Source organism: Talpa europaea, assembly GCF_964194135.1.
Source record: "Talpa europaea genome assembly, chromosome: 12".
Lineage (NCBI taxonomy): Eukaryota > Metazoa > Chordata > Mammalia > Eulipotyphla > Talpidae > Talpa > Talpa europaea.
Window position 1 is genome coordinate 86,506,177 of NC_140079.1, and position 21,768 is coordinate 86,527,944.

The 21,768-nt window shown below is 52.6% G+C and overlaps 3 protein-coding genes across 5 annotated transcripts; 2 read left to right on the forward strand and 1 right to left on the reverse strand.

Moving 5' to 3' along the window:
• Positions 1-711: 711 nt before the first annotated feature.
• Positions 712-5,451, forward strand: IL27 (interleukin 27; the record flags this gene model as incomplete). Its single annotated transcript, XM_084250902.1, has 5 exons — positions 712-742; positions 2,677-2,849; positions 2,932-3,030; positions 4,002-4,160; positions 5,145-5,451. 5 exons carry the CDS (start codon positions 712-714, stop codon positions 5,409-5,411), a joined length of 729 nt encoding a protein of 242 aa, XP_084107028.1. The 3' UTR covers positions 5,412-5,451.
• An 889-nt stretch (positions 5,452-6,340) lies between these two features.
• APOBR (apolipoprotein B receptor) lies at positions 6,341-10,424 on the reverse strand (the record flags this gene model as incomplete). Its single annotated transcript, XM_084250206.1, has 4 exons — positions 10,353-10,424; positions 6,848-10,033; positions 6,500-6,765; positions 6,341-6,410 (listed from the first exon to the last, which is right to left on the reverse strand). Exons 1-4 carry the CDS (start codon positions 10,407-10,409, stop codon positions 6,341-6,343), a joined length of 3,579 nt encoding a protein of 1,192 aa, XP_084106332.1. The 5' UTR covers positions 10,410-10,424.
• Positions 10,425-13,885: 3,461 nt separating this feature from the next.
• On the forward strand, positions 13,886-21,302 carry CLN3 (CLN3 lysosomal/endosomal transmembrane protein, battenin). 3 transcript variants are annotated; one of them, XM_084251567.1, is made up of 13 exons: positions 13,886-13,975; positions 14,722-14,805; positions 15,185-15,264; positions 15,377-15,462; positions 15,925-15,997; positions 16,477-16,620; positions 17,667-17,779; positions 18,510-18,556; positions 18,634-18,702; positions 18,795-18,850; positions 18,979-19,072; positions 20,861-21,001; positions 21,104-21,302. In XM_084251567.1, exons 1-13 carry the CDS (start codon positions 13,916-13,918, stop codon positions 21,221-21,223), a joined length of 1,167 nt encoding a protein of 388 aa, XP_084107693.1. In that variant the 5' UTR covers positions 13,886-13,915; the 3' UTR covers positions 21,224-21,302. The 3 variants fall into 3 exon arrangements, with proteins under 3 accessions (XP_084107693.1, XP_084107692.1, XP_084107694.1); XM_084251566.1 differs by having other exon boundaries at positions 13,901-13,975; positions 14,740-14,805; XM_084251568.1 differs by lacking the exon at positions 14,722-14,805 and having other exon boundaries at positions 13,901-13,975.
• The last annotated feature ends 466 nt before the right edge of the window (positions 21,303-21,768 follow it).

The following is a 21,768-nucleotide window of genomic DNA, read 5'->3' on the forward strand; positions in this document are numbered from 1 at the left end:
TAACAGAGAGGGACGTTTGCCCCAGATTAGCTCAGCCCTGGCCCTCGTCCTGGTTCTGCTTACAGACTGAGCTTTAATTCTACATCTGGATTATCTGGCCAAAACTGAGCCCGTGGCTCTGGACCGACCTGATTGCATCCATCCTGACCTGGCTATAGACTGAGCCCTGACTGCCCAGGATGAGACCTCATCGCCGCACACAAAGCCCCATCCCAGTCACCCCTGAGCCCTGACTTCCCTTGCACTGCGCCCCTCAGCCATGTGGTAAACCAGAGAATAAGGATGACTCAAACCCCAAGTCCCCTCTGGTGGGCAATCCCCTTACCTGACCATCTACCTTCTGAAGGACAGTGGACTGATGACAGTCCTGGGAGGATAATGACAGAGCAGAGAAACAGGAGGGGGGTCGAGTCCACTAGCAGATCAAGAGTGGGAAGTGAGGGGCGGGCTGGAGCTGGGAGCTCAGCCGGGGGTCAGCAGATTGGATTAACCGAAACCCCAGCTTCCCGCCACCCCCCTCCACCATACCTCCCACCCACTCTGGGAAGGGAAATTACATTTCCCCATTTTAGCAAGGGGTGGTCAGGAAAAAAAGACTGAGTGAATGCAAAGCTGAAAGTACAAGCAGACAGAAAGTGAAACCGGGCGCAGCCCCCAGTATAAGACTCCCCCTACTTGGGAGATGGCTGGCCAAAGAGGCTGGGCCCCTCCATGGGCCAGATGGCAGGCGACCTTGGCTGGCGTGAGTTTGAGGGCAGGGCTGGGGGCAGAGGGGTGGGAGGCTGGGCCGAGACTGGTCAGAGGATGGGAGCCAAGGGCAGAGGGGCGACCACTTGGCCAAGACTAAGATCCAGGAAAAAGCATGATGGAGAATGGGAATATGTGGGCATGAATGGGGGAGAGGGGCTAGGGTAGGATGGTGGTTTGCCAGGGGCTGGGCAGAGGACAGGCAGCCTTGACTGGCCTGGATAGGAAAGGTTGCCCGGGCACTTTGAGCTGGACCAGGACCTGCAGATAAATGAAGAGTTTGCCTGCAGAGAATGAGCAGGGGCCAGACAGCTTGGCTATGAGCAGGGGCCAGACAGCTTGGCTGAAAACTGGGGGCTGGCTATAGAAGGAGAAACAGGAGGCACTGGGGGGCCGATGCCAAGGAATCAGCAACCTAACTAGATCAAGAGCTTGTGGTTTGAAGCTTGGAAGGAGGTATAACCTGCAGTTGGTGATTGAAGACTCAGAGGCTGGAACCAGATCTTTAGGCAGAGAGCAGCCAGTAAGACCAGAGTAGGGGCCAGAGCCGGAGGATGGGCACAGAGCTTCAATGGCCAGGGCGCAGGACCCAGTACTGGCTGTGAAGGGAAGGGCCTGGGGGCTCCATAGCTCAGACAGCAATGGAGGGCCCATAGCAAGCGGCACAGCTCAATTCTAGGTGGGCAACAGCCTCCAGAGGCGGGGGATATCCTCTCTGCCCCAGCACAGAGCTAGGGCACTGCCTTATGCCTCCAGGATGCCAGAGCCCCCAAGCCAGGGACCCTAAACATTAGAGGTCACAGACACTGCCCCCACCTCTGGAATTCCACAGGGGAAGAGGGAGTACCCAGAAGCTCTCCTTAGTCTTTACTGAGAGGACATTTCATGGACTAGTGGATGGGTAGAGATCAATAACAGATAAGGAAGACGCCAGGAGGCGAGAGACGGAACAGACTTGGGCCAGTTTTGACTTGTGTTTCGAGGAGAATTGTGTAACTCCAGTGCCAGCTCGGTTTCCTCTCCTCGAGGGAGAAAACCGCCCCCCACCCCTTCCCGCTGCCCTCTTCCCAGAGCTCCAACCCCAGTGCCCCCCTTCCTGCTCTTTCCTATTTCTAGGAAACAAAGGACAGGAAACACTTTCAGAAACGGGCAATCTGACTTCCCCACTTTACAGATGGGGGCCTGAGGCACAGAGATAAGAGGTGAATTGCTCAAAAGGAGGTTAGAAGGAGAAACATTCTAGGGCCTCCCAATTGGCCATCCCGCTCCTCTGGGCACCTCAGTTTCCTCCCACACTGCAGAGTGACCTACCTGTCTTGGTGGTGGCTGCATCGAAGTGTCCTTCTGACTCACTGGCACAGTGTCTCCAGCACTGCCAGCCCACCTCTGGGGCCCAAGTTCAGGCCATCAGAGCTGCCTGGCTGAGCCCAAGGAATCTCTGGCAGAAGAGAATGTGCCCACTCCAGGGGCTGTGGCTGCCTCCTCTGAGTCCCTGGGAGAAGCAGCCACGCTCTGCATCTGCACGGATCTGGGATCCAGCACTAGCTCCCTCACCCTCTGTCACCTCAGGCAAGTCACCCTCGCTGAGTCCCACTGTCCTCAAGTGGAGAGAACAGTAGCACCCAGGAGGCCACACACAGCCGTGCAGTCTGTTCACTGAAAAAACACTTGGCCAAGGGTGTAGACCCAGCCAGAGATGGGCTTGCAAAGGTGGGCACTCTGCAGGGCTGTGTTTCCCGGGCGAAGGGGCACTTTCCTCTCATTCCTACAGAGATGCCATATGGTGTCCTCAGCAGCTTCCATCTCATTAGGAATTTTGATGATACGCTCTGTTTGCCCTTAGCACAGGCAGAAGACACACATTCCCTTCCTTCTCTTGAGCTCTCAAGCTCCCCCCATGTCTTACCCACCCACTCCCCATCTCTCCAGGGTTCAGCCTGTTGCTACTCTCCTTGCTCCTGGCTCGAGCTGGTGTCTGGGGATTCCCGAGGCCCCCAGGGAGGCCACCCCTGAGCCTGCAGGAGTTACGGAGGGAGTTCAAGGTCAGCCTGCATCTCGCCAGGAAGCTGCTCTCCGAGGTTCGAGCTCAGGCCCACAGCTTTGTGAGTCTCCCTAATGCCACCAGCTCTGGGCACGGGCAATCCCCAATCCCCTCTGGCCCCACTAAAAGGCCTTGCCCCACAGGCTGAATCTCATCTGCCAGGAGTGAACCTGGACCTTCTGCCTTTGGGAGAGCAGCTCCCCAATGTTTCCCTGACCTTCCACGCCTGGCGGGGCCTCTCTGTGAGTAGGGGTCTGGAGGGGGGGCAGGTGAGCTGGCAATAACACGGGGCTGGGTGGATGGACCTGAAGTCAGGAATTGAGCTAAAGAAGAATTAGGGGATCAATTTTGGGCTAGAATGTGGGTGAGGATGAGTATGTCATTTGGATGTAAAGACAAGTACGTAAGAATGAAGCTGGGAGGGCTTCCCCTGGTGGCACAGAGGTTGAGCGCTGGGCTGTGAAGCTGCCCGCAGCCCTTGCAGTGCTGGTTCATTCCCTGGCCACCTGCAAGGGTCCCACATGGCGTGACGACCTCTCCTGCCATGCCCGCTGCTCCCCTCAGCAGTGTATTTCATCAGTCTGCCTGTTCTGTTCCCCACTCTGGCTCTGGTGAATCCTCTCACCTTCCCGCGCTTCTGACTATACTCAGTGCTTGTATAAATAAATAAAAAATAAATCTTTAAAAAAAAAAATGAATGAAGCCGGGCATGTAGGTCGGAATGGGAATAGAATGGGGCTGGGGAAGGTTAGCCACAACAGTGACCGTCAAAGAGAGAATGAAGAGGGGACTTGCTGGTGAGGATGAGTGCCATGCGGTGGGGGTGAAGCCAGAGATGGGATGGAAAGATGTTGGAAAGGACATCGGTGGAGGGATAGAGTTGGGATTCAGAATGAAAATAAGGAAGGAAAGAGACTGGAGCCAATGAGAACCAGTGAGGTGCTGGGGATGGCGGAGAAAGAACAGGGCAGGGCTGAGGCTCAAGAGCGATGGGGTGGATCTGCGGGGACTAGAGATGAGTTCAGAACTGAAAAGGAGACAGGACAAAGGTCAGAGACAGTGGAGGTGGGACTAGGAATGAGCACAGAAAGCGTGTGGGGCTGGAATGAGGATTGGCGTTTGGTGATGGGACTCCGCTTTGGATGAAGTTGGATCTGCAGTGGGCCATCCTGGGCCTGTGGGCCTTTCCTAGCCAATGCCCTACATCCTGCAGGACCCAGAACGGCTCTGCTTCCTCTCCATGACCCTTCGCCCCTTCCATGCCCTGCTGGGCAGGCTGGGGAGCCAAGGAGACTGGACCAGCTCAGAGAGGACACAACTGTGGGCCATAGGGTTGGATCTCCGAGATCTGCAGAGGCATCTCCGCTTCCAGGTAGAGTGTCTACCCATCCCCCTTGCTTCCCAGAAACCAACACTCAAAATTGAGATTCAATGGATCCCTTTTTTAAAGCCACCCTATAGATGGGGTAAGTCTTGAAAGGAGAGGCAAAGAGAGAATGTAGCCACATTAGACCCAGGCCCCGATCCCCTGAATCTCCAGCTTTTTTGGGGTGTTGATCTTAAATAAGCGAACACCCAGCCCAGCATCTCGCATCAGCCAGTGGCAAAGTTGGTTTCCTTCTCCCTCTCATCCTCTGATGTCACTAGACCCTCCTAAACATTTCAGAGGGAAATTGGAATTTTACCCTTAATGAAAGGAGAATAGAAAATGCAAGCAGGGGCCTCCCTGGTGGCTCAAGTGGTTAAGCGCAGCACTATGAAGCTATCAGCAGTCACTGCAGCACGAGTTTGATCCCTGGCAGGCCAGGGAGCTGCCCACATGGCGCAGCAGACCTCTCCTGACTTGCCCGCTGCTTCCGTCAGCAGTGTACTTCAGTCAGTCTGCCTGTTCTGCTCCCCACTCTGTCTCTGGTGAATCCTCCCACCCCCGCATCTCTGGCCTATACCCCAGTTCTTGTATGCCTAATAAATAAATCTTAAGGAAAAAAAGAAAATGCAAGCAGTATAAAAACCAGCTTTATCACCTTTCTGCCCATTTATGATTCTAAGATCCTTAGATCTTAACAATCCTTAACAGCAGAGAACTTCCTAAACCCCTAATTCTCAGGGCACCCCTAGAGGAGTGACCCAGGTGCCACGAGTACCATCTCACTCTGTGACTTCTGTTTTCATGAACCAAAAAGTCAAGCAGGACTCATGAGATGATGACATCATAGAACATCTGGCATTGAGGTCGCCCAGGGAAATCATAACCTTGTGGTCTGTGAGGTCATTCTGCACCTCTGGGCACATAAGGGAAGGATGCGCGCAGGCTCTCAGCCTGGCTGTTCTCTCACCCGTGGGCCTCTTCTCACAGGTGCTGGCTGCAGGACTCAACCTCCCTGAGGAGGAGGAGCATGAGGAGAGGAGAGGGCTGCTCCCAGGGCCCCCAGGTGGCCCCTCGCCGAGGGCAGCCCAGCTGACCTGGCCCAAGCTCCTCTATGCCTACCAGTTGCTGCACGCCTTGGAACTTGTCTTGTCTCGGGCCGTGCGGGACTTGCTGCTGCTCTCCCAGGCTGGAAACACAGCCCAAGCCTTGGGGTACCCACACCTGGCTCCCAGACCTGATGGAGTCACACCTTAGGCCCTTCTCTTCACCCTTCAGGACTTCAGGACTGGTGTCTGGGACGGCGGGACAGCTTTCAGCTCAGAAAAAGCGGGACTTCCCCACCTCACACCCCAGGCCCTACCCAATAACTTAAGACCCCTCCGGTCCTTGCCAGATATTTATTTCTTGGATATTTATTTATTGTTGAGGAAAGTGATGGTTTATTTATTGTTCCAGGGCCCGCTGGTCGTCCTCGGGCTAGGCTGCCATGCTGGGTGCCCAATAAAACACTCTCATCGTTTCTCTGTCTCAGCTTCTTTTCAGAGAAGGGGGTGTCTTTACACAGAGCGAGAGGGCCTGGAATGGAGTCTGCAGCCTCTGGTGAACCTGAACCCCTCTCGGTTTCTAAATGTTGGAGGTTCTTGGCCCACCTTTCTCCCTCTGGCTTGCTCCACTGGTGGTTGCCATAGCAACCAGCAGATTTCTAAGGCTGAGATCCCATTTTGGAAATTTCAGGGCGCTGATGTGTTTCCTACCAACCTCTGATTACAAAGAGAGCTTCTTATACCCACCTGACCCCTTTTATCTGGACTGGCTTCAACCCCTGAGGTCTGCGTTACTCCTACACAGCTTAAGGCCTAGGGTGGGTAGTGGGGGCAGTCAGAGGGAAGGCTATGGAGAGAAGGGTCTTATTCCCTTATAGTCTTCCAGATAGCTAAGGCAGGTTGTGGAGGTTGTCCAGGCGGCTGTGAGAGGTGGTCCTGGGGGCCAGGTAGTCTGTCAGCCGCATGAGAAATCAGGCTCCTGAAGGTCATTGTTCTTGCAAATGTCTGGTTCCATCTGCTCCATGATTGACACACAGAGAAACTAAGGCCCAGAGGCTGGAAAGTGGCCTGGGAGTCAGTCTGAGCAGGGTTCACACAGGATCTCACTTGGGGCCTGGCTCCAGGGATCTCGGTTTCTCATCACTGGGGCTTTGGCCGGCCCAGCCTGGCTTGTAGTTCCTGCATCATGCCGGAGTGTGCAAGGCCAAACCTGGAGATGGAACACAGACCGTGGGGCTCGACTCCAGATGCCTGCGACCTCCTCCCTGCCCTGGCCCAGTCACCTCACCCTGTGCCTACCCGTGTCCCAGGGGCCTTCTCCTGGCTGGCAATGGGGTCTGTTCTGGCCTGGGGGGACTTGGCTCTCGGGGCTCCACGGGCTGAGGAAGCTGCTGCTCAGGGGCTGACAACCCTTCTTCTGATGGGGGGCTGGAATCTTGCTCCTGCTGCTCAGGGGCAGGGGTCCGACGCAAAGTGGGTCGGGAGCGACGCTGTGAAGAGCTGCGGAACAGGAGTACACGGCTCCGCGGGACAGAGACATCCAGACGAGAGCCAGGGAGCAGGGCCTGCAGGGGAGAGGCACAGAGCACTCAGGTTGGTTTCTAGCTCCTGTGCTGCACAGGTCTGGATCCCACCCTGAGTTCTCACCTCACACCAGCTGCCGTGAGCATCTCCTTCGGCACTTCCTTCGGCCTCCCCACGGAGCTCAGGCTCTACCTCTGCAAGGATCTGGACCATTGGTTGGCCCTCCGGGCCCTGGACATCCTCTAGGCCTTCCGGATCAATCTCTTCCACCTCTGCCTTCCAGTCTCCAGTCACCTTAACATCCTCCACCTCCAGGGACCTTCGTGCCTCCCTCTCAGGGGTGTGGTCCCCACACTGCCCCTCACTTCCTTGTCCCTGATCCCCCACTTGCCAATCCCCTGCCTCTTTCTCCAACAGCAACTGCCCTCCTTGGAGCCCCTCAACCTCTAATATGGTCACAGTCTCCTCGGTCCCTGTCCCCTGAGAGCCCAAGGTAAAGCCACCCACCCCACAGCTTCCTTCTGACAAGCCAGATTCCCCAGCGTCTATCCGCTCTCCCTCAGGCTCGCCTCCTCTGTCCTCAAGAGACTCTGCTTGGCCATTTCTACCTGTCAGCTCCTCCTCTGCTGAGCCCTCCAGGCCAAACTCCTGCTCACCAACATTCTCTCCCTCTGAAGTTTCCACAACCTCCTCGCCTCTGCCAGCTTCCTCTCTCCCCTCTGAGTCCCAGCTACTCCCAAGTGCCCCATCCTGACCATCCCCAGCCTCTCTTTCTGGGGCTTCCCCAACGTCATCTCCAACCTCAACGTCATCTCCAACCTCAACGTCATCTCCAACCTCAACGTCATCTCCAACCTCAACGTCATCTCCAACCTCAACGTCATCTTCAACCTCAATGTCATCTCCAACCTCAACGTCATCTTCGGCTGCCCTTCTCTCCAGAGCATCCTTATCCTCTACTATCTCAGCAACCAAAGAACTGGCTACTGTGTCCTGGAGGCTTAGGGCCTCCTCCAGGCTCCAGCCTCTCCCTGACATTCTGTCTGTTCCCCAGGGCATCACAGCTTCCACCTCCTCACCCTTAGTTTCTCTGGCATCAGATTCTCCCAGATCTGACTGATCTGTCCCTGAGTCTGCCCCATGCCTCCCACCCAACTCTTGGTTCTCTCCTCCAGAGGATTCTCCCTCCTCTGCTCCCTCTTCTGTCTCCTTTCCTGTCTTCTTCTCCCCATCTTCCTCCTCCGGAATTTCTGTCAGTGCCCACTCTCGGCCTCCTGTAGACACAGCTTCCAGCACTTGGCCTCTTGCACCTTCCTCCTCCCCCTCTTCAGCATTTTTTTCCTCCTGGGCATCGCCTCCCTCTGTGTCCCTTCTTTGCTCTGCCTCGGAGCTATCAGGCTTCACATGCCACAGAGTGTCAGGGTACTCCTCCAGCCCCCTTTCCAGGTCCTCTTTGCTCAGGGCTGGAATGCCCCAGAGCCCTTCCTTATACCCCTGTCCTCCCTCAGGTTCCTTTGTTGGAGTCTGGGGGCCTCCCAGCAGCTCAGGTTCCTGACTTTCAGTGGCTTCAGGCTTGGAGCCACCCAACTCCACTCCCAATGTCTCCTGATCTGACTGAACCTCCTCCTCACTCCTCTCCTCTGAGAACCCCCTAGGCCTGGCCTCTGGGGTTGCCTCCATGTCAGCTTCACCTTCAGTCTCCTTTGCCTCTTTGTTCTGGAGCAGCTCAGCCTCTGTGGCCCAGCATCTTTCTTTCTCTTCACTGGCCTCCTCTGCCTGTACCACCTCTTCCAGCCTGACTGGAGTAGTCATGATTTCTGCATTGTGCCTCCCCCTGGCTTCTTCCCCACCTTGATCTGCCTGGTCCTCCATTCCCTCCCCGACTTCCCCCTCTGACCTCTGACCTTCTGCCAGCTCCCTCCCTATCTGGTCCTTAGCTTCTTCTTCCACTCCCTCAGTTCCCAGCACCTGGGTCTGTTTGGGGAACAGGCTCACTTCAGCCTCGCTATTCTCATCCACCACCTCCTCCTGGTCTCCCCTGGAGTCCTCCTTTAGGACCCAGCCTCTCTCAGTACCCTCTGGGGTCCTTTCTCCTGAGACTGCCCCACATTCTGTCTTCCTGGCTCGTAGGAAGTCAGCCTCTTTCCTGTCTGAGGTGGTCCCGGCCTCATCCCTGCTTAATGTTGTCCATGACTCCTCCCTGCCTGAGGTTGGCCTGACCTCCTCCCTGCCTGAGGTGGTCCCGGCCTCATCCCGGCCTGATGTTATCCATGACTCCTCCCTGCCTGAGGTTGACCTGACCTCCTCCCTGACTGAGGTGGTCCCGGCCTCATCCCGGCCTGATGTTATCCATGACTCCTCCCTGCCAGAAGTTGTCCCATCCTCCTCCCTGCCTGGTGTTATCCATGCTTCCTCCCTGGCTGAGGTTGGCCCGACCTCCTCCCTGCCTGAGGTTGTCCCAGCCCCCTCTCTGCCTGATGTTATCCATGCCTCTTCCCTGCCTGAGGTTGTACTGGCCTTCTGTCTGCCCAAGGTTTCCCAGTTCTCAGATTCTTCTCCTGGCTCCCATGTCCCCTGTGCCTTTGTGCTTTGACCACCTCTCACTGTAACCACCACCTCTTCTTCCCTCCCAGCCGTTTTGACCCCCTGCCCCGAGATGTCCTCTGCAACTGTCTCCCTGATGGCCTGCTCTGTCTCCCTGATGTCACTGGCTACCTTTTGCCCATCAGCACTGGCTTTCTGCTCAGGTTCCCTGTGCCAGGTCCACTCTGACTCCGCCCCCCCAGTCACCCCTGGCTCTCTTTCACTGGCCTCCTCCTCCTCCTCTTCCTGTTCCCTGGTTCTCGGTGTCTCTCCTCTGTTCACTTCCTGTTCATCGGGCTCTTTACTCTCCTGGATTTGGTTGCTCCTATATCGATCAACTCCAGACCCTGCCTCAGACTCCTTGCCGATCTCCAAGGGGACACTTGGCTTCTGATACCTGGAGGTCTTGGCTGCCTCCCAGGTCCCAGTATCCTGCCCATCTGCTTGGGACCCATGGGAGCTGCCTTCTTCCCAACCCCAGGTCTGTTCTGAAGCTGAGCTTTCTTCCTGGCATCTTCCAGCCTCTTCGGGCCCTCTCAGCCTTCTGTCCTCCTTGTTTTGGTGGCCTCCAAGGCCCTCCAGGGCCTCATCGGCTTCCTCCTCAACAGGCTTCTCTTGCCTTCCTGCAGCCACCTCCCCCAGTTCTGCAGCTGCTTGCGCCTCCCTCCTCTCTACAGTAGGGACCTCATCTCCCATAAGGTAGGAGACAAAGGTATTCAAGGAATCCTAGAAGAAAAGAGGAAGGGGACAAAGGCATTAAGGGGAGATCTAGTTCTCTCTATGGAGAAGCTCAGGATAAGAGGGGTTCTGGAATCTGGGAAGAGAGGGAGAATAGGATCTGTGAAAAGAAAGGAAAGGGCCTAAGTTAGGGGTATATGGATGTGTTTGTGGAGGTGGAAGATTGAAATCCAGAAAAGATTGGGATAGAAGGCTGCATGAACTTGGGGAAGGAATTTCAAGTCTAAGAAGAGGCTCCCAAGGAGGAGGGAAGGTGAGGCCCCAGGGAGCAGAGTGAAAGTCTCCGGCATCTCTTTGCCCTTCTCACCAGTGCTCCCCTCAAGGCCTGATGCAGCCCAGGGAGATGTAGCCGGAGGAAATCCATCCTGTCTGTCTCTGTGTGTCCAGAAAGCTGACAATGACCGTCCCCACTCACCAAGCAAGCCAATCTTCCCCAAGACCCAAGACACTTCCTCTTCCCCTCTCTCCCTGACGCATACCCACCCCAAGCCCTGCCCACCCTTTGCAATGCCCACAGCAGCTTCCAGCCCAGTCCAGGAAATATGTGGGTGTCACAGAGAGGACTCAGGTGTGCATCAGAGCTAAAGGGCAAGGGATGGGACCAAACAGAAAAAGGTGGGAGCAGGAGACCTCAGAATGGGGGGTGGGGGAAGGGGCATGTGGCAACTGTGCTCAAGTGACTCAGGTCTTCTATTCACACCTCAGCCATTTCCGTCTCCCCCTAAGCCACAGCCACTCTATGAGAGGAAGCTGGGGTTTGTGGTTCCTGTTTTGCCTGGGGACAAGGGGCAGGAGTGAAGAGAGGGCTGGTGAGAGCTCTAGCTTCTTATTTCTGGGTCATTAATGTTTCCCCAAGGGGAAGAAGAGACTGGATTGGTGCCTCCAATGCCCATCCCCTCATCTGTGGTCATTCTTGCAAAACAAAACTTGGCTAAGTTTTGTATTGTGGTTTTTTTTCATATCTACCTCCCACCTTCCGGTGAGTTCCTTGAAGGCAGAGACCATGTATGATGCATTGCTGAATTTCTAGGACCCTACATGGGTGGTTGGACCCCATTTTTCATTGGCCAAGTGACCTAAGAAGCAAAAGGGGAATATTTCAAACAGTCTGAAGGCCTGTTGGCAGAGGTGGGTACTGGCTATTAGAAGCTTATAGAAGAAGCTAGCAGAGGAAGTACGGAAGAAAAATCAGGATGCTGCTTTACCACTTAGAGGAAGGTAAGAGAATCACTCCTTTTTTGGAACTACTTGATATTACCTTTATCCACATTTCTTCCCCGGGTCCCCACTTCCCTAATTTCCAATTAGAGGAACTAGCTGAGATCACAGAATCAGAACCTTTGGATCTTAGAATTTTCAAATCTAAGTACCCTTGATGCAGACAGGGTCCTGTAGCAGCCTGCCCAGTTGGCATCCCTGCTTTGGGGGCTCTAATTTTTATTGTTACAAGGCTCTCTAAGGTCACCTGTAGGTCTAACGTTGTAGGATCATGGGTAAATTTTCTTTTTCTTTTTTTTTTTTTTGTAGCTCGGTTTTGTCATCTGTAAAACCGAGCATTGGACTACTTTTTAGTTTAATATATTGGTGCAAAAAAAAAAATATATATATATATATATAGGTGTAATTCTTTGGTTCTAGGATAGCTGGGGGAAAGAGATCTATTAATGCCTTGGATGCTGCCAACAGACGATTCACTAAATCCTCTTATATGAGCATTATCATTATTTTAGGTTTCTAAGGAAATCTACGGGCAACGGACAGGAATAAGAATGACCTGAAGCCGTCTTTGTTCCCAGACAGGTACCGTCCGGTCTGTAACGAGAAGCCCGAGTAGCCATCTTTGTTTCTGGCAAGTGACGGCCACAAAAATGGCTGATGTCTTATAGCCTTGATTAGCGCTGGCAGGATACCCTCAGCAACTTGGCGCGGCACATCTAACGTCATGGCGCTTCTTGCTGACCTCACTCGCTCCGGAATTAAACCAGCGATTCCAGGGTTCTCCCGGCCTCTCCCTGTCCCACGCCTCGAAGCCGGGAAACCCTAAAGTGAAGACATAAAGGACCCGGAAGTAATGAGGACCGCCAAGCACGTGATGGGGGACGCGCCATTTCTGTCACGTGACCCGTCAACCTGGCGTCCCCTCGAACGGAACGCTCAGCTGCTCTTAAAGGTACAGGCTGCAGGGTCCCCCGCTTTAGAAGGGGCGGAGGCAGAGTCCGACGGGTGGGGCGTAGTGGGGCGTGCGAGGGCACGAGCTGGAGCCCAGGGTTAGCGGGGCGGATCCCCCGGCGCGTGTGCAGCAGAGAAGCCGGAGCTGGGACGGGCCATGGGGACGTTGATCCTTCTCACCAGTCGCAGACCCTCATCCACCCCGTCGGGGCCGATCTGAGCGCGCGCTGGCTTTGGACCCTGCGGGAGACCCGAAGTTGGGATCATGGAAGGCGGTAGGGGAGTGTGGCGGCGCCTTTCTGATTCAGAGGGTGAGTATTGCGGCCTGCGGTCCCGAGACAGGCTCGGGAGCTGAGTCGGTCCCGGGAGAACAACCGAGGGGGTCGTGCACCTGAGAGCAGAGCGGGGGTCATGCCCTCTTCTTCTCCCCGTCCCAGAAGAGGAGACTGCCTCGCAACCTCCGCCCCCTCTGCTGGACCGGCAGGGCACCCATTGGAGGAACGCAGTGGGTTTCTGGTGAGTGGCCTGAGAAGTTAAATAGAACGAAAAATGGGGCGGAAAGAGGGAGCTATAGAAGGAAAGGGGGAAGAAAAGTTGGGCTCCAGAAAAAGATGATTCCATCAATATTTGCTGAACCAATTGATCTTTATCCAAAGCCATGCGATAATTTCTCAAACCTGACTCACTTATTTACCACTTTCAGGTTTGAGCCAAATCCGAATACCTTCTACAGGATTATTTACTTAATGATTTCACTCCAACCAATCCAACCATTAAGATTGTAATTTCACATATTTTTAAAAGAAAAATTAAATCGCTAGCTGGAAAGCCAGTATTTTCCTCATGCACACTTAAATAACGGCATTACTACTTTTTAAAAGGTTGTTTGTCTACCTCAAAAGTCAATCAAATACTGAGCTTTTGGGGAATATTTCTAGCCTTAACCTAAACATTGAGGACTTGTGTGGCAGATTGTTTTAGAAGTGTTTTCTCATGTGATTCTGGAAGAATCATGTAACCTTTATGAGCCTCAGTTTCTTCAGCAGTGAAATGGGAACTACTCATAGGCTTGTGAGAAGGATACATGAAATCTCTAGTACTAGACCCACTTCCTTCCTGTCACTGACAAAGTTCTGGGAAATGAGAGTAAGTGAACAAGATTCTTTGTGGATCATCATGTGTTAGTCCCTCTGGCACTCTGTAAAGTAGTTAGGAGAGAAATGTGTATCCCCATTTTACACTTAAATCAACTAAGGTCACTCTGGTAGAACACAGCAGGCTTGGGATCTGAGTGTAGTCCTCTGGGTTTCAAGCCCCGGGATCTTTCTGCTGTATAGTGAACCAGAGACTGTGGATCTGTGGATAGAAAAGGTGGTGGGAGCTTGGAGGATGACTTCCTTCTCTCGGGAGAGGTCTTGGAGATTAGATGTGAACCCAAGTCTGTGACCTCAAAGCTCAAATTCCCTAACATTAAAAACAAACCTAACATTGATGGGATATGGTGATTGAGAAAAAAAGGAGCTGATTGAAGAGCACAGGTAAGGGCAAGGTTTGATGCTAGGACTGCAGAAAGATTAGAGGCCTGAAATGAGGTTAGATCTGGCCTTATGTGTCAGTTATAACTTGTTGAACTGGGGGTTGGGGGAAATCTGTCCTTTCTCCAGGCTCCTGGGCCTTTGCAACAACTTCTCTTATGTGGTGATGCTCAGCGCTGCCCATGACATCCTTAGCCACCACAGGTCACCTGGGAACCAGAGCCACGTAAGTAACCTTCTCTCCTGTCACGTTTAGGCTGTGGGATGCTGAGGGACTCACCTGCAGCAGTGACCCCTTGTAAAACTCTCTGAATGGGGTGGCCAAGGCGTGGGGCAAGAAGCCTAAAGGTGCCAGTTTCCCAGACTTTTAAGAATCAGTTGGTGCCAGTTTGTAAACTCAGTGTTGATTAGTAGGTCCTTGGTCTATGGCAGTATTCTTACCCGGAACTATTGACATTTGGGCTGAATAATACTTTCTGGTGGGGCTGTCCTGTGCATTATAAAATGTGTAGCATCCCTGGCTTCTACCTACTCAATGCCAATAGCAAATCCTCCACACTCCAGTTGTTACAACTAAGAATTTCTCCAGACAATGCCAGATGTCACCTGTGGAGTGTAATCACCCCTGGTTGGGAACCACTTGCTTATGATGAGATGAAGGGGGCACATGCTCCATCCAAGGTAGAGCAACTGCCACCTTAATTTGGTCCAAGACCAGACTTTCTGGAAACCCGACATTTTAATAGGAGTTTTCTAGAATGTATTACTCAAATATAGTTGACTTTTAGAGCCCTCTTTAGCCTGGACCATTAGTTTGAGACTGCTGGTAAAACCTGCCCCTACCTCACATGCATGTAGGAAAATTGAGATCCCAAGAGGCCAGGCCTAGCCCAAGGCCACCCTTCAAGTTAGAGCAGAGCTGGGCTGCAGCCAGCCCCTGGATGTCTACCCTTCTGCCTTCCTGGGTGAAAGACTCTTCTCTCCCATCAGGTGAACCCAACACCCACACCCCACAATAGCTCGTCTCGATTTGACTGCAACTCTGTCTCCACAGCTGTGAGTACCCTCTGGTCCTGCCCTGACCCAGGCCCTGTGGGTCTAGATCCCATTCTATCCGTCAGCACTAGCTGTCATTATAATTCAGACTTCCATTCACTGAGCCCTTTCTGTGTGCAGCGGCCATTAGTTCATTTAGTCTACACAACAGTGCTGTGAACTTAGCACTGTCATTGTCTCCCATTTTCCCAGATGAGGAAACTAAAGGCTTTCAGAGAATGTGAAAGCCTTGACACACAGCTGAGTGATGGCAGAACTGGATCCAGTTCTGTTTGGCTTCAGAGCTGGTGTTGGTGGCCGGCTCATTGATTCCTGTCTTTCCTCAGCCCCTTGGTGGTCCCTGGGAAGCCTGGAGTCTCACTCTGTTGTCCTTTTCCAGGCAGTGCTCCTGGCTGACATCCTCCCTACGCTTATCATCAAACTGCTGGCTCCTCTTGGTCTTCATCTGCTGCCCTACAGGTCTGGGTGGGGTGATGGGAGGAAGGGCAGGTGGGATCTGAGAGTGGGGAGGCCAGGAGGGCTGGGAAGCTGAGAGTAGAAGCTGACTTTCCCTCCCCTCTTTCCCTCTTAGCCCCCGGGTTCTTGTTAGTGGGATTTCTGCAGCCGGCAGCTTTGTCCTGGTTGCCTGGTCCCATTCTGTGACCATCAGTCTATGCGGTAAGTATGAGGCTTTGTGTTGAGGGGGAGGCCAAGAGAAGCCACAACAGAGCATTTGTGGAGATAGTCTCCCTGCTCCCCAAAGGAAAGGGATTCTTTCTGTAACCTTCAGAAGTCTGCTTAGTCTGTCATGGTAGGAGAGATGGGAGATGAGGTTGATTTGCAGCAGGAGGTGGGAGGAGATGGATGGATTAGATGGAGACTGAAATGAACTCACCAGGACTCCGTGATGGGAGCAGAGGGGATATTGAGGATGAGTTCATGCACCTCCGTCTGGGGTAGATGGAGACACCGTCGCCTGTGGGAGGACGTGAGGCGGAAGGGGATGGTTCTGCTTGAGATCTGGAGCCCAGCCTGCCTAGAGGGTCTGTTTTCAGTCCCTCTGATGCAGCGCAGACCTCAGCCAGATACCTCAGGGAATGGGGCTTTTGGGGAAGGCCTGCCATGCTTGTCACCTTCCAGGTGTGGTCCTAGCTAGCATCTCATCGGGCCTGGGAGAAGTCACCTTCCTGTCACTCACTGCCTTCTACCCCAGGTAAGTAGGCAGTGCAGGGACAGAGGGGCCGGTGACACCCCACTGCTAGCTTCAGGCATTTCTTTTTTTAAGTAACATTGCATTGTAACATGATATAAATTCCAGGGGTACATCATTTCAAGTCAGTGACTATACTGCATTAAGTTCACCAGTAAAAGTCCAAGTCTGTCCTTCACCGTAACATTTGTGCCCCTTTACCCAATTTCCCTTTCCTTTTCTCTTCTGGTAACCATTAGATTGGTCTTGGGGTCTAAAAATTTATTTTTGCTTTATTTAGTTGATTTGTTTTCTCTATATACCACATGAGTGAAATCACACTGTGTTTGTCTTATGCCATCTAACTTATTTCATTAAGCTTGACACCCATTTATGTTATTCAAGTGACAGGATTTCATCTTTTTTTATAGCTGAGTAGTATTCCATTGTGTGTATCTACCACACTCTGGGCCTTCTTAGTACTCCTATGTTCTCCTCCTCAGGGCTGTGATCTCCTGGTGGTCCTCGGGTACTGGGGGCGCAGGGCTGCTGGGGGCATTGTCCTACCTGGGCCTCACCCAGGTCGGCCTCTCTCCCCAGCACACCCTGTTGTCCATGCTGGGTATCCCTGCCCTGCTTCTGATCAGGTAAGCCACCCTGGGCTTGGAGGAAGGAGGGAAGACTGAATCTTTATTTTTTTAAGATTTATTTATTTATGCATACAAGATCTGGGGTACAGGCTTGAGATGCAGGTGGGCGAGAGGATTCACCAGAGACAGAGTGGGGAACAGAACAGGCAGATTGACTGAAATACATTGCTGAGAGGTGCAGCAGGCGAGGCAGGAGAGGTCTACTGCGCCATGTGGGTTGCTTCCTGGCCGGCCGGGGATAAGACTGCAGATTGCTTCATAGTGCTGTGTTTAACTCCTTGCGCCACCAGGGAGGCCTGGAAGACTGAATCTTGATCCCCCTCTGCAGAGCCCTACAGCCTTGTTATGAGGGAGTGGATGTTTTCCAAACTCTGATCAGCTGGGCGTGAGTTCCAGAGCTACCCCTGATTAGGTGCGGCCTGGGACAGGCTGCTTCACCTTCCTGACCCACAGTTTCCCTTGTTTCAAATGATGGTAGATCTTGAAGCATCCAGTATAGCGTTCCCACCATGGTTGCAGGGTGGACTTTATTTTGCTAACTTTTGTGTGTCCTTTCATATGTACTAAGAAAGTATCTTCACTAGTCCATCAAACTTGTGATTTCACAGATCACTGCTTAAAACAAGCTCCTGTAGAAAGAAAGGAAACAATTTAAAGGAAAAATATTAAGGAAAATCTATTGTGTATGGGAGGAATGTGGATATGGCAAATACCATACAGGGAAGACATAAGCAACTGGAGTTTGGGGGTTTCTGGCCTAACACAAGTGAGTCCATAGTACAGGGCAGCTAAGCAATCATTAGAACTGTAGTGATGAGAAAACAGAGCTGACTGGCTTGGTGTGAGCCAGCATGAAACCAGAGCCCAAGGGTCAGAGAAAAGAGGCGGATTTCAGATCTAGAGAAGAAAGCTTTTTTTCATATTTGGAGCTCTCTGACATGAATGGGGGGTTCCTAGAGAAATAGAAATCAGGGGACTGGGAGGGAAACTTCTTTCCAAGCTGACAGACTCTTCCACTTTGTCCCCATTCTGCCTGCTTCTAGCTATTTCTTGTTGCTCATATCTCCCGAGCCCCAGGACCCTGGAGGGGAAGATGAGGCAGAGACAGCCGCTCGGCAGCCCCTGATGAATGACGAGGCCCCAAAGTCAAAGCCAGGTAGGAGACAGGAGCTCCAGACCCTCAGGGAGGCCACTTTCTCTCTCTGGGTTTTGGTCTTTTCCTCCCTACAGTGGGCACAGCCAGGAGGGGACGTGGGTGGGTGTGCTGGCATGCTGAGAGCCAGCCACATCCATCTATTGGTATGCTTACTAGGTGCCAGGCATGCCAGTGCCTGGGTCTCAGCTAAGGAAATGAAGCAGATTCCAAAACAAATAACTGAATTGGAAGCGTGTCAGTTTCACATATTGAAAACAGCTGGATTATAAAACAGTGATGTGTCAGAAAATGACAACGGGGGAGAAATGGAGGGGGCTCTCCTGTAGCGAAGGTGGCGGGTGTGTTACTGCTTTTGAGGAGGTATCATTGGGCTAAAATTTGAATGACAAGGAGTCAGCCCTGTGGACATGGGGGTGGCTGGGTTTAGGCAGAGGGAACAGCAAGTGCTAAGGCTCGGTGGTGGAAATGAGCTTAATATTCAAGAAACAGGAAGAAGAGGACAGTGCGTGGGGTGGGAACACGGAGCCGTGAAGAGGTCTCAGCTGGTTCACACTGTTTCAATCCTGATAAAATATATATAACCTAAAGTTTACCAATTTGTCATAACAATTTAGCCATTTGTAATCTGTACACTTGGTGGCTTTCAGTGCGTTCACCCTATTGTGTCAGCGGGTTGATTCTGGCACAGGTGTGCCACCCTCACCTCCTCCCTCTCTCCCTCTCCCTGTAGGCCCCAGCTCAGACTTCTCCCCTCGGGAGAAGTGGACTGTGTTCAAGGTATGGACGGTAGCTGTGATGTGTCCCCAGGGCCAGTGCCATCGCCCGGCCTTCCACTTACGTCCTGACTCCTCCAGGGCCTGCTGCGGTATATTATCCCCTTGGTCCTGGTGTACTTTGCTGAGTATTTCATCAATCAGGGACTTGTAAGTGACGGCTGCTGGGAGGGGAGTGGAGGTAGTGTTCGAGGTGGAGACCCCATGTCCCGTCCATCTCTCCTGTCTGATCTTTGCTGTAGTTTGAGCTCCTCTTCTTCCGGAACACATCCCTGAATCATGCTCAGCAGTACCGCTGGTGAGAACAGTGAGGGTGGGAGGCGGTGAGCTGGGGGGCCCCCTGACAAAGGCGCTCAGGGTGGAGGGACTGCCCTGCCAAGTGGACACCTGGAAGGGCTACCTCCTCCCAGCTCTTTCCTATCGAAGGTACCAGATGCTGTACCAGGCTGGTGTCTTCGCCTCCCGCTCTTCTCTCCGCTGCTGTCACATCCGCCACACATGGGTGCTGGCTCTGCTGCAGGTACTGAGATCCTGGCCATCACCCTTCTCCCACTTTGGCTCCCCTCTACCTGGGGGCCTGCAGGCTCCCCCCCACTCCCAGCAAGAAGTGTTTATCACTCCCTGTCATGCAGAAAGCCCCCAGGGCTCTGTGTCCTCAGGAGCCAGGTAGACCTGAGTGCAAATCCCAGCTTCTGTACATAGTGGCTGTGTGACTCAGTACTCACCTCTCAACCAGTGTGAATCTCAGTTTCTCTATAAATTGGGCACTGCCAGCATCTACTTCGCAGAATAGTTGTAAGAGATAGACATGAGAAGAATGAAAGAACAAGATTTTGTATTGTGTTTTAATCTTATTCAGTAATTTATTTGCACAAGCCTCATGCAGAGACTGTTAATGTCTCTGGCAGTAAGGAAAGGTACAGTTCTTTTCTTCTGGCTGGTCAATCATAATAGAACTCGTGACATTATAGTTGATAGGTCATTCATCTTCAGGCTGGCGAGCAGAAGTCATTTCTAGCTTTGAGGGAACAAACACCTTGCCTTACAGCAGCCTAACAAAAGGCAGGCCCCGTCACCAGCAATCATTGTTCCAAGGTCACAAGTGTATAACCCCTGAAGGGACCTTAAGCTGAACCTTCACCTCTTCCAGAAAAGTCTTTTCTCCTTTTAAGAAACTTAATTCTGTGATAGCAGAACATAGAATAAGTGTAATTACTCTTGGATCTTATGACAGGGCATCAGTATGCTCTAACATCGTTCTTTACTGCCAATCCAGGGCTTGTGCCCCCAGTGCCAAATTGTTGTATGAACCTTTCTTAGCTCCTGGTTCTTTATTATCGTCACTGAAATGCACAACTTGGGATCTTAGCTATAATTTTCTCCAAGGCTGCTTTAGAGAATTAGGGGCTTATAATCATTTCATTGCATAACAGAAAGTGCCCAGGGTGATGCTGCAAGTGAAAGTGTCTGCAGTATTTCATTAGTCACATAAGTATTTCCTAAGAGTTCTTTGAAATGGAGAAACCAGAGCATACTCAGGCATGATGACCTCTGAGGACCAGACCTGTATGGATAAAGCACATTTTTAATCCATCAAGCCTGTGAGCCCTGAGGGGGCCTAACACTGAGGAGGCAACCCCTCCAGAGCAAGGACCTGCACCCTTGGGTGGGGCCCGGGAGACATACGGAAAGGGGTGGGAACATCTAAACCAGAGTTTCTCAGCCAGGACATGTTAATGCAGGGCCGTTCTGTGCAGCCTGGGTGTTGAGCAGCATCCTGGCCTCTACCCACTAGAACCCAGCAGCACCCCCTCCCAGTTGTGACCACCAGGCACATCTCTACCTGGTGCCAAAGATTCCCTGGGCATCACCCCACATTGAAAACCTTGAGTCTAAATATAGCCTTTGTTTGGCAAAAAGGGGGGCAAATGCTCTATTCACAGAGCCCTTTGGAAGAGTGAGGTCACAGGAGTGAATGACCCTGATCTTAGCTGAGCTGGGAATCATGGTCACTAGAAGATTCCAAGAGAAGGAAAGCATGACACCCTGGAGGGAGGAGTGATAAGAGCAAAATCAGGGAGGGGAAAGAGACCTATAAGGTCTGGGCACTGGGGGTGGGGGCGGGAGAATACCTGCCCCAGATCCCAGGGTCCGGAAGGCCTACTGGGTGTGGGGATTTGACCCAGGCCTGGCAGCCCTCTTCCAGATAAGCATTTCCCTGAACCAGGGGCCACTGGAAGGGACGGCAGCCTCCCTTCCTGCCAACTCTGGTCCCACAATCAGTCCTCCCCTTCACTTGCACCCACAGTGCCTCAACCTGGCCTTCCTGTTGGCAGACGTATGGTTGAGCTTCCTGCCAAGCATCTACCTCATCTTCCTGATCATTCTGTTTGAGGGGCTCCTAGGGGGTGCAGCCTACGTGAACACCTTCCACAACATTTCCCTAGAGGTCAGCACCTGCTGGGTGAGGGCTGAGGGAGGCCTTTCTGGGAGAGCCCAGGGAGGGGGCTTCTAGTACTAAAGCCTCACCGCAGCTCTCTGCTCTCTCCAGACTAGTTACAAGCACCGGGAATTCGCCATGGCAGCTGCCTGTATCTCTGACACCTTGGGAATCTCCCTATCAGGGATCCTGGCCCTGCCTCTGCACAACTTCCTCTGCCACCTCACCTGACACTCCAGATCCTTGGGGCACAGGACACACTGACCTGGGTAGATGGGCAGGCAAGTCATACACAGACACACAGCTCCAGCTGAGCCCGGACCTCCCTGGCCTGCTGCTGTGAGCCAAGGGCGGCTGTTGTCGCCCACTCCCGCTGGCCTCGGCGTGCAGGGTGGGAGGTCTTTCTTGGCATTATACCCTCAGAATAAATGCCTATTTTATCAATCATCTCTTGTGTCGCTTTTCTCTCTGAAAAAACTTTTTCTATTATTAAAGTAATATGTACCTACTTTGAAATGTATACAGGAGAATGTAAAGCATTTCAGATGATTCTGCCCAGTCTGAGTCTATATTTATTAGCTATTCACTCACTCGCTATATGGGACAGTCTATAGCCTTCCCTTCCCCTCCTCTCCTCCCTCCCCCATCCCCAGCATGTAAGTTTTCAAACAGAGAAGTTGGAAAAATTTGTACAAAATGCCCATGGGCACACTGAGTTCTGTAATGAGTATTTGCTGTCTTCGCTTTATCACATTTCCAAACCCCCATCCAAATTT